Source organism: Macaca mulatta, chromosome 5, assembly GCF_049350105.2.
Source record: "Macaca mulatta isolate MMU2019108-1 chromosome 5, T2T-MMU8v2.0, whole genome shotgun sequence".
NCBI classification, from domain to species: domain Eukaryota; kingdom Metazoa; phylum Chordata; class Mammalia; order Primates; family Cercopithecidae; genus Macaca; species Macaca mulatta.
Window position 1 is genome coordinate 100,110,401 of NC_133410.1, and position 12,476 is coordinate 100,122,876.

Sequence of the window (12,476 nt, forward strand, 5' to 3'; positions counted from 1 at the left end):
TGGCCAAAACAAAAGGGCCACAGGCCTCATGCAATTCTGAAAGCTGGTGGGGCAGTCATTAAATCTTAAAGCTCCAAAATCTCCTTTCAGTCTGTGTCTCACATCCACGGAATGCTGATGCAAGGGATGGACTCCCATGGTCTTGGGCAACTCCACCCCTGTGACTCTGTGGGGTATATCCCCTGTGGCTCCTTTCATAGCCTGGCGTTGAGTGCCTGATATAGTTTGGCTGTGTCCGCGCCCAAATCTCAACTTGAATTGTATCTCCCAGAATTCCCACATGTTGTGGGAGGGACCCAGCGGGAGGTAATTGAATCATGGGGGCTGTTCTTTCCTGTGTTATTCTCATGATAGTGAATAAGTCTCACAAGGTCTGATGGTTTATCAGGGGTTTCCACTTTTGCTTCTTCCTCATTTTCTCTTGCTGCTGCCATGTAAGTAGTGCCTTTCACCTCCTGCCACAATTCTGAGGCCTCCCCAGCCATGTGAAACTGTAAGTCCAATTAAACCTCTTTTTCTTCCCATTCTCAGGTATGTTTTTATCAGCAGCATGAAAATGGACTAATACAGTGCCAGTAGCTTTTCCAGGCACATGGTGCAAGCTGTCAGCAGATCTATGATTCTGGGGTCTGGAGATCAGTGACCTTCTTCTCACAGTTCCCCCTAGGCAGTGCCCCAGTGGGGATTCTGTGTGGGTGGCTTGAAACTCACATTTCCCTCCCACACTGCCCTAGCAGAGGTTCTCCATAAGGGCTGTACCCTTGCAGCAGACTTCTGCCTGGACATCCAGGCATTTCCATACATTCTCTGAAATCTAGGGAGAGGTTCCCAACCTCAACTCTTGTCTTCTGTGCGCCCACAGGCCCAACACTACATGTAAGCCACCAATGCTAGGGGCTTGTACCCTCTGAAGCAAAGATCTGGGCTGTACCTTGGCCCCTATTAGCCATGGCTGGAGCTGGAGCAGCTGGGATGCAGGCTGCTATGGCCCAAGGCTACCCAATGCAGCAGGGCCCTGGACACAGCCCACGAAACCATTTTTCTCTCCTAAGCCTCCTGGCCTGTAATGGGAGAGGCTGCTGTCCTTGTTGGGAGAGGTTCTTGTACTGTGATGAGAGAGGCTGTGGTAAAGATTTCTGAAATGCCTTGGAGACATTTTCCCCATTGTCTTGGCTGTAACATTTGGCTCTTCATTACTTATGCAATTTTCTGTAGTCATCTTGAATTTTTCTCCAGAAAATGGGTTTTTCTTTTCTACCTCATGATCAGACTGCAAAATTTTCAAGCTTTTATGCTCTGCTTCTCTTTTAAATAAAAGTACCTGTTTCCAATAATCTGTTTTTGAATGCATATGACTGAACACATTTGGAATCAGCCAGGTCACCTCATGAATGTTTTGCTGCTTAGAAATTTCTTCCACCAGGTACCCTAAATCACGTCTTTCAAGTTCAAAGTTTCACAGATCTCTAGGACAGTGGCAAAATGCCACCAGTCTCTTTGCTAAAGCATAACTATAGTGACCTTTACTCCAGTGTCCAAGAAGTTCCTTATCTTCATTTGAGACTGACTCAGCCTGGACTTTATTGACCAAATCACCATCAGCATTTTGATCAAAACCATTTTAGTTTCTAGAACCTCCAAACTTTCCCACATCTTCCTGTCTTCTTCTGAGCCCTCCATACTGTTCCAACATCTGCCCATTACCCAGTTTCAAAGCTGCTTCTACATTTTCAGTTTATCTTTATAGCAGTGCCCCACTCCAATCACCAATTTTCTGTATTAGTCCATTTTCACATTGCGATAAAGAATGATCTACGCCTGGGTAATTTATACAGGAAAAAGGTTTAATTGACTCACAGTTTCTTGTGGCTGGGGAGGCCTCAGGAAACTTACAATCATGGTGGAAGGTTAAGGGGAAGTAAGGCATGTCTTCACAAGGTGGCAGAAGTCAGAGAGTGCTTGGGGGAGACTGCTACTTTTAAACCATCAGATCTAATGAGAACTTCCTTACTATCATGAGAATATCACGGGGGAAACCACCTCCATGATTCAGTCACCTGCCATCAGGTCCCTCCCTCCACATATGGGGATTACAATTTGAGATGAGATTTGGGTGGGGACACTGAGCCAAGCCATATCAGTATCTTTTTAAATGTAGAGTTATTTCTGTTTTATCTACTATGTGTGCACAAACATGAGAGGGAATAATTTAGGATGGTTTCCTGGTTTCTGTCCTAGGCAAGTAAATTGGTAGAGGCATACCAAAAAGAAAACGAAAAACTAAGCAAAAACATATGTGTATGTGGATGTGTGTGTGTGTGTGTGTGTGTGTGTCTATGTGATTATGTATAGCATAGCATTTTTGGATGCATTAACTTACTTTTGCAACTAAGAATATATTATGAAAAATAACATACTGTAGAGGGAATTTGAGTTTCATTAGTCAGATGCAATTATCTCCCACTGTGTGAAGCTGACTTTCCTTATCAAGAGCAAAGTAAAAGGGCTAAGCCTATTATGCCATCTCTTTGATGTTTTTATAGGATATAATGAAAGATGAATGCTCGATGCTCAAGCTGCAGCTGAAAGAGAAGGATGAACTCATTTCCCAACTTCAGGAAGAACTGGTAAGTGATAACAATACTTGGCCCACAGAGTGTACTTTCCTTGCAAGGTTATTTGTTCCACACCCTTATTTATTAACACCAATGGCATTAGTTATTTGTAAATCCTTCCAGTGGTTCAATCTGATGATCAGTTTTTATAATTCTGTCATGAAAACCGTAGATCTTTGACAAGCTAAAGAATAGAAAGGATGTTTTATAATCTATTTGGAAATGTGTATGATTCCAGAAACATATCACTGAACCAGGATTAAATATTTCATTTGTATCTATCAGAAATCTTGAAGGCTTAGGTCACATTGTTTTTGTAAAGTGCATGATTTAACTCCATACAGCTATACCTAAAGATACAGATCTATAATATAAAGCAAAATGCTTAATCTAGCAAACAAAACCAGATTTTACATTTTATTTTTATAAAGCCATCAAAAATATGTTAACCTAATGAGACTTCTTGTTAATTTATTATATAGTTCCCAAATTATGTAAAAATTATACAAAAATATGAAGCGTGTGTGGTTCAGATTTTAGAGTATGGTTTTTAATGTAATATCATAAAAGAGAGTAGGAAGTATACTTTCATAATATAAAAATACATTTGGTAGATAGCAGACAGAGCAGTGGGCATTATTTTTTCTAAGTACGTGTTTTCTATTTATCTATGAATATTAACAGTATTTTGCAATAAAATGTGCACTCTGGATATACATTTTAAAAGATAGTACTCTAAAACAAGAATTAAATAGAAAGAAATAAGAAGAGATATTTTTAATTCATCATTAGTTTTTACACTAACAATAGATTAAAGAGAAAACCATGAAATAAGAGAGACCCTGACTCATTATTAAGATCAGGAAACAGATCCTTCTCAACATATTTTTAATGATTATTTCAGACTTACAGTAGTTTATTATGTAATTATTGAACACAGTTAAATTACAAAACAGACTTTATAGACCATCAAACTTCTGAGGACTCCTAACATATTAGTGAGATATTAGAGAAATTCAGAGCATAATTTATAGACTCTTCACAACTAACAATGTTTTCCCTGAAACTTGACCTTTATTTAAACAGTGTTTTATGACTGGATTGATGCTGATCATTGGTCCCATGAACATGTTACTGTGGCTTTAGCAGACTTATAAACTAGTACTTAGGAAAAGAGCAGTATAACAGAAAAAAAGGAACATGTATTACATTACCAAAATAACCTTTTATAAACCTATAAGTAACATATTGTAGTGTCAATTTTATATATTACATAATGAAAACATTTCTTTATTTAAATATAGCCCTTTAGGTACATATTATCTAATAATGCTTTTTTATGTGGCATACAAAAATATCTTTGAATTGATTAAATATCACATATAGATATTTATTGCATAATGGATAAAAAAATCAATTTTAACATAACAGAGTATTTATTACTTTGTCAGAGAGTGCTTATTTTGGATTTGGATAATTAACTCAGAAAAGAGTATTCTTTTTTTCTCAGCATTAGTTATGATCAGTTTTAAAATATTCATATACAAGAAATCAGACCTTCATTTGCTAAATTAAATGAAAAAGAAAATGATTACTTTCAAAGACAGTACTACATAGTTACAATTTAAAAAATTTAGTACACCTCCATCTAAAAAAGTCCTATATATATATTTTTTTCTTTTTTTTATACTTGAATTACTCAAATTGGCTACTTAGTTTCTAAAATTTCTCAGGTAACAAGCAGCATTTGAATTTTGTGTTATTGTAGTTTCATCATCTTGAATACTTAAACAGGAAAAATGTTAACTTATGAAAATATAGTTTATTTTATTAGTTAAAAAGGACTGTAGCTTAGGGGGAAGTATGTAATTGATGATTCAAGAATTTTACTTAGAGGAAACATGGTTGGAAAAAACATTGTCATTCAAACTGGATTTGGAAATGGATGAGAAGTGCCAATCACATAGGCCAATACAAACCCCTTGCATCCATGGAAAATTTTGGTCCTACTATTTCTGGTCCTGGTAATAAATAACTTGTGACATTTTATTATGGTGGAGGTTAAATTTTACATTTATGCTCTACTTACATTGAAAATTTCAAAAATGTTTAGAAATCAGTTGAGTTGTACCCATCTATATACTACAGGTTCATAATTTTTAATAATTTAGAACTGATTCAGTTTTCAATTCTTTCTCATGGGTTTCTGATTTCTTGACCACTATTATTATCACTAGCAATTGTATCTACATGTACATTATAGAATGAAATTATATGTAATTGTACCAAGAAAGGCTTTATTCCCAATTAGTAATAAAGAAAGTTTTAAATTTTTTGATTATTTATATTTTTCAGTTAGCCTTATCAGTAGTGAGAGGAGTTGTAAAAAGTTAGGGATAGAATGGTTCTAGAACAAAAGAAATGTTTTTCTTTTCTTTTCTTTCTTTTTCTTTTTTTTTTTTTTTTTTTTTTTTTTTGAGACAGTCTTGCTTTGTCACCAGTACAGTGGCATGATCTCAGCTCACTATGCAACCTCTACCTCCTGGGTTCAAGTGATTCTCCTGCCTCAGCGTCCCGAGAAGCTGGGATCACAGGCACATGCCACCATGCCCAGCTAATTTTTATATTTTTAATAGAGATGAGGTTTCACCATGTTGGCTAGGCTGAACTTGAACTCCTTACCTCAAATTATCTGCCCACCTTGTTTTCCCAAAGTGCTGGGATTATAGATGTGAGCCACCACTCCGGGCCATAACAAGTTTTTTAGTCACTTAAATGCAAGGTTTTTTTTAGTCATTTCTTTTTAGGGCATGGTTTCTCAACAATAGTGCTAGTGGTGTTTTGTTTTAAGTGTCTGTGCTGTGAATTGTAGGATGTTTAGCAGCATCCCTAGCCTCTCTCCTCTAGATGCTAGTAGCACCTCTACACATTGCCAAATGTCCCATGGGGGCAAAATTGCCTCCAGATGAGAACCACTGCTATAGGGATATTAGATTAAATGTATAGTTCCCAATGAAATGGTATGTTATAGAAAAAGCATCTACTTATAGATAACCAGGGTGGGAAAAAAAAGGAAAAAACAAAACAAAACAAAACAAACTCCTGCACAAGGGGGGTACCTTTCCTTGGGCTATTAAATATGTAACTGTTTGTACACTATATTTATCTGCTAAGGCTACCAAAACAAAACACCATAGATGGGGCGGCTTAAACAACTAAAGTTTATTTGTCAGAGTTCTGGAGGCTAGAAGTCTGAGACTGGGTGCCAGAGTGATTAGATTGTAGTGAGGGCTCTCTTCCTGGCTTGCAGACGGCCATCTTTGTAGTATGTGCTCACACGGTCTTTCCTTGGTGCATGCACACAGGGAGAGAGAGAGGAGAGAGAGAAAGAGAGATCATGCAAGCCCTCTGATGTTTCTTCTTCTAAAGACACTAATCCCATCATAATGGCCCCACCTCATGGCCTCATCAAAACTCTCATCATCTCCCAAAGGTCCTGTCTCCAAATATCATCACACTGGGAGTCAGGGCTTCAATATATGAATTGTGGAGCAGGAGTAACAATTCAATACATAGCACATACTCTTTGTGCTCCTGACTGTTTAATATTAGCAAGTTCAGTTGTGGAAAACTGGAGAGTTCTACTACATGTTTTTTTCCTGCATTAAATGCACATTTCAAAAATTATCATTTTTTCTACCCTATAATTTCAAAATTATTACATTGGCTTAATTATTTTTTATTGCTGAGTGGGTAGATTTCACAAAGCATAAATATACTAAGAAACTGAAGATAATTTTGAGTTAAGATTATATATTGGTATTGTTTGGGTAAAATTATTCAGATTATTAACTGCATTTCTAATGTGAATGTATTTTTGTATTTTATAGCCACACTTCCAATTTATTCTTTCTTTTTCTTTTTAAAAAGAAGACAATAAGCTGTTTGTACTCTTAGGAACAATTTTTAAAAGTCAAAAGTTATTATCCCTGAAATGTTTATACATTATTTACCTTGGTGAGCTTTATTGTTTTCAACAGATCAAGATAAAAATAATCACTTGTAATTGTTTTATTATGTCCAAAGGGATATTAAATGTTAGAATATTAGAGCGTCCTGGGATTATATATGTGCGAGGCCAACTAATTGGAGAAAACGACAAATATGTTCTGTAGCCAGAAGTTTGTAGTGTGGTAAACAGAGAGGAAACTAGTTCACAGCATGGAACATCTACTCCCAACTGTTCTATAATAGAACAAAATCTCCTCTGCATTAAATAAGAAATAGACTAAAGAAAAAATTTCTCCTCTTCATCTTCCTGGGGCCATAGCTTTCTCTACTTGAGGAGAAGAGTGAGTCAATATAGTTATATGGAAAATTGGGATATGAGTTTCTTGTCCTACCTCTAATCTTAATTGCCTATGTGACCAGATTTAGGTATTTTTCTCTGTTTGGGTGTTAGTTTCTTCAACTGTCAGATAATATTACCATATGTTTTGGTCTGTTTTGTGCTATTCTAATAAAATATACACACTGGATAATTTATGGTAATTTATAAAAACAGAAATATATTTCTCACAGTTCTAGAGGCTGGGAAGTTCAAGATCAAGGAGCCAGCAGGTTAGGGCCCAGTCTCTCTGCTTCCAAGATGGTGCCTTGAAAGCTGAGGGAAGGAATGCTTGTCCTCACATGACAGAAGGGCAGAAGAGTATGAGTATACTGTCCTGCAAGCCCATTTTATAGCAGCTTTAGTATATTCATGAGAGTGGAAGCCTTCATTATCTAAACATCTCTCCATAGGTGAGACTTCCCAACACTGTTTGGGATTAAGTTTTCAATGCCAGAATTTGGGGGGACATACTCAGACCATAGGACCATAATATTAAAAATATTACATATTTATCAATAGTGAATTTGATAGATTGTAGCATATTTATATTTATATAACTATATTATATATTATATATTTTTATAGCTATGTTGCTTATAAAATTATTAAGTGGAGGGAAAAAGCAGATTTTAGAACAGCATATTGTATAACATGATGTGAAAATATATGTTGTATAGAAAGTCTAGAATAATTAATAGTATTTATCTTTGAGAAATTAGAATGTTTAATTTCTGCTTTAATGTGGTAGTGTATCATTTTAATAACAAATGTATTACTTGTATAATCAGAAAAACATCAGACTACTTCTTTGGATAATAAATGAAGAATTTTGATGTGTTTAATGGTTTTCATTCGGTGATCAGTGTGTGTTGGGGGAAATAAGAGCAGCAGAGGGATCCTGTGGATTTCCCTTCTCCACCCACTTAATGATAGTAGTCCTCATTTCATTGTTTTTTGCATGTCATTAATTATTACATTATCATTTCAATCAAGCAGTTTTTATTTAATGCATATCACTATACTCCATAAGAGTTTATTTGATGAAAAACCACAGCTGAGAACAAAATCAAGCAAACAAACCAAAAAACTGAACAAGATGATTGCTAAGAACTACCATGAACTATTAAACAGGGTGGGAAATGAGAACAAAAGCTGTGACACACACCTCAGTGAGAATTATTACACATCATGGTGATTGGAGAGAATATAGCTAATTGAGGGCATGGAAGAGAACCAACATTCAGAATAAAAAATAATAGGAGGACTTTTTTGATAATTAAATGTTCAGATATATATTTTAAAATATAGGTTCTATTTATTTCGTAGAATATATTGGACTTTTTGAATATTAGAAATACATCTCTCTTATCCGACAGAAAGTTTTAGGGATTTTACTAATTTAATTTATTAAGATATTTAAAGCATAGCTATAGATTTAGACCAAAAGTCTAAACATAATAGCTAAAAGTATGTATACTTAAGCATAATGAATTATAATAAAAGGTATTTTAAATATTTTCATCATAAGTTTAATTTATTACACTTAATGATATGAAACAGAAATATTTTTCTCACTTCTGAGAAAGTTTAAGTGTCTTTCCCTCAGCTATTTAGTGAAGATTGTGTTGAAGAATGCTACATAATTTTATTGTTCATATGATACTGAAGGACATTGTAAATATTATCCTCAGGTGACTAAAATAAATTAGAGAGATTTGTCATAAATGTTGATGGTGAAGTTCAGCCTTGTGTTTTGGAGGATGGATATGTTCTTGTAAATGATTACTAATCTTATAAGTGGTTTCAAAAATCTTATAAATGGTTTTACACTATGGATGAAGAGTGTGTACCATAGGACATCAGAAATTGAAGAAAGTATATTTGGTGTTTATTAAGAAATTGATTCAAAAAATTTTTTTAAGTAAGTTAGAGTTAACTTACGAATGAAAACATAATAACTTTAGTTAGTTCTATGACTGTGAGGAGTAGAATTTAATTGTCCTAATTAAGGTTAGTAGATGGTGCTGTGAATTTACTCTTTTGATTTGGATGACAATTTACATATACACTTTCAAAAATGTTAAACAGATTTGTGTGGATAATTACACTACCAAATGTAAATTGTCAGCAGTTTGTAATTCTGAACTTTTACGGTTTCTACTATTCAGAATTTTCTCGTCAGACACTTTTGTTTTCTAGCTGATCTGGGTAAAATGTATCAGATACAACTTTTTATGTATATTTCTGTAAAAACATAGGTGTTTTGGCTGGGTTCATTCCTTCCCTCAGCTTTCAAGGCACCATCTTGGAAGCAGAGAGACTGGGCCCTAACCTTCTGGCTCCTTGATCTTGAGCCTGGTGGCTCATGCCTGTAATCCCAGCACGCTGGGAGGCTGAGGTGGGTGAATCATGAGGTCAGGAGTTTGAGACCAGCATGGCCAACATGGTGAAACCCCGTCTGTACTAAAAATACAAAACATTAGCTGGGCATGGTGGCAGGCACCTGTAATCCCAGCTACTGTGGAGGCTGAGGCAGGAGAATTGCTTAACCCAGTAGGCAGAGATTGCAGTGAGCCGAGATTGCACCATTGCACTCCAGCCTGGGGGACAGAGTGAGGCTCCACCTCAAAAAAAAAAAAAAAAAAAAAAAGTGTTTCTATTTAAAAGGCCAGTTCAAATGGTCACCGTAAAAACAAAATAGAGTTTCTGAAAAAGTAAATTTATTAGCCCTCTGTAAAATAAACACTTTAATACAGCCCTAAATAACATGATTTAAACAAAAATGCAAAACAAAAATACTTATTATATTTTCCTTCATAATCTTCCTCTGTTTACTAACATTAGAACATCTATACTTTTCAATGCTAGTGAAATTTAACAGTTACCTTCACCACCACATCTTTTTAAGCAGTAAGGGAATACACTGACTGTAGGAATAATATATGACTATTATCAGAGGCAAAAATTTAAAGCATGTCGATAATGAGAGACTCTTTCCTGAGAAGATTTTTTGTGGATCCGAATTCTAACTGTAGGTTACAATTAAGTTTTAAACAACACACACACACACACACACACACACACACACACAGATTTTTCCCCACACATTTTAAATTTTTTTTCAATTATCACATTTTTTATTACCTATCCTTTAATAAACAATGCATTTTTAAATGGAAGTGCAACTAGGAGATATTTTAGTTATGGAGCTGAAACATTCAAGGATCCCACTACAAATTTTTAAGAGTTAAGTTTGTGATCTTAAGTCAGACCTTCCAAGTAGCTTGAAACTGTGTTTCTAAAATTTGAGGTACTACTTATTAATGTATTCAAATATAGATTCAAAATAAGCAATGAGAGCATAGTTATTGTAAAGACAGAGAAATGGAACTTGAGATATTTAAATTCTGTCAGTTAATAGTAACCATTTGGAGTATTTATTGCATTTAAGATTCAAAACAAAAGAGTAGTGTGTGAACTGTGAGCTATCTACTTTGCGGGGGATGTTTGGACATTTTAGTTTATAATTAAATATTTTACTGAATTTTAATAATATCTTTAAAACTGAACTTTATTTTTTATTTTAAAATGTTAATTTTACTTTTAAAATCAAAGCACAATTAAAAAATAAATGTTACATCAAGAGCGTGATTTAGTAATTACCTATACTGCACCTTTTGCAGATTCATTTTTTATTAAACAAATATTATATTTATTAAAATTTATTTTTTACTTTTTGACATAATAGTACACGCAAAGTTAAAGACAAGTTTTAACTAGCTTCATTTCTTTTTTGGCCATTACTAATATTAATTTAATACAATATTATTATTTAATCCTATGTTTTTGTTTTAGAAGAGGACCGTTAAAAATAAGCTTTTCAGGTGTTCATTATAATAGATACATCATTGAATTGAACACTTTTTCCTCCTGTAATGTAAATATTAACTCAAGAAAGCCAGCCTTCATTTAAAAAAGATCAAAAACTTATATCCCTTTTCGTGTTATTCAACCTGCTTTGTTCTCACTCAAAGCAAATATTGAAAATTATATTCTTACTTGAGTGTAAGTAAGCATATAAACAATCATGTTTCTCCAACCTTTCAAGTGTCATTTCCTTGGTTAATTGTAAGGCATGTTCTCGGCTCATTTGTTAACAATTGAATAGCAAAGCATGGGACTGAATAAAGACCCTTGAAGAAATGATGATTTTTGAAAAATTGAAGGCAATTGAAAAACTGAAAGTATAGCATTACGTGTAATCAGGTTACTATGCATAATAAAAAAGGGGGAGCTAAAAATAAAAGACTAAGAAATACATATGGGTAACTAACACTTTATCAGAAATCTAGAGTGAAGAGTAATTTTGATTTGATTTTAAAATACTTTCAGAATTCAAATTGAATAAAATTTTGTGTCCTTGATGCTTTAATAACAGAATAATTCCTGCATGATAAGAGAAACATTCTTTGTTCGTGAAAATCATATCATGAATATATCTTAAAAGTAATTCCCCACTTGCTCTACATTCTATTATAATTTATGGTATTATTTCATGCTAGTCATTTTAGAATAGAATATTACAGCTCCATGGATGATTTACATAAAAATAGACAGCTGTAAGTACTTTCAAATCCTCTTTCTTTTTCATATTTAGGAAACATTACGAACAGAAAAGTAATAGATTAGGTATACTTAAACATTATTAAAGTGTCAGGCTACTTTCCTTCTTTTTTCAGGAGAATTAATTGCATATATTCCAGAAAAGGCTTATCTCAGCAGCAATTACTTTCCTAGTCAGCTCTGTGAGGCAGATGTAGAGTGTGAATGTGACAGTATCCTATGATACATAATGGGGATTGCCTCCAGTTTCTTACACACTCCAGTACCCTGATGAAGAGCTGCCAAAAAGATATAATCTTTAATATTCAACGGAATTTGCTGTAGCAATAGTACATATTTGTTAAAGTCTTTATCACAAAGGGTTTTCATATTGCAGTACAGCATGGATGTAAGAAAATAATTGCTGTATGATTTAAATGCCAATAGGAAGGTGTTTTACCTTTAAGACATAAATAGAGTTTAAAATATTCCACCGTATTGTGATCAAATTAGGCATGTAGTTGAAATAAATTTATACGTAAAGTTAAATAGTTGAATATTTTGGACATTTTAAATTTATTATATAAGCTACATCATACAATTTACAAACTATCTTCTTTATTTTATACTTCTTTTGTTATACTAATCAAGATTCCAGTACTTAGAGTAATTTACCAAACACAACAATTTAAGTAGTTAGTGGGACATAATGATAGCCAAAGACTTAGAAAAAAAATACAAAGCATCTTCCTGAATTATTGTGGAAATTAATAATATGAAGAAGGGGAAATATGTGTTTTTTGTGTGTGCAAGTATAGACTGTCAAAAACAAAATTACAACAAATTTAGTTTAAAGATCTAATTGACTT

At 33.9% G+C, this 12,476-nt stretch overlaps 1 protein-coding gene across 10 annotated transcripts in view; it reads left to right on the forward strand.

Moving 5' to 3' along the window:
• Positions 1-12,476, forward strand: part of CCSER1 (coiled-coil serine rich protein 1) — a 1,446,943-nt gene that overhangs the window by 661,066 nt on the left and 773,401 nt on the right. For all 10 annotated transcript variants that reach the window (XM_078002679.1, XM_015138795.3, XM_078002685.1 and 7 more), the window contains one exon: positions 2,544-2,627. In XM_078002679.1, coding sequence (XP_077858805.1) covers positions 2,544-2,627 — 84 coding nt within the window. The remainder of the gene's footprint in view (positions 1-2,543; positions 2,628-12,476) is intronic.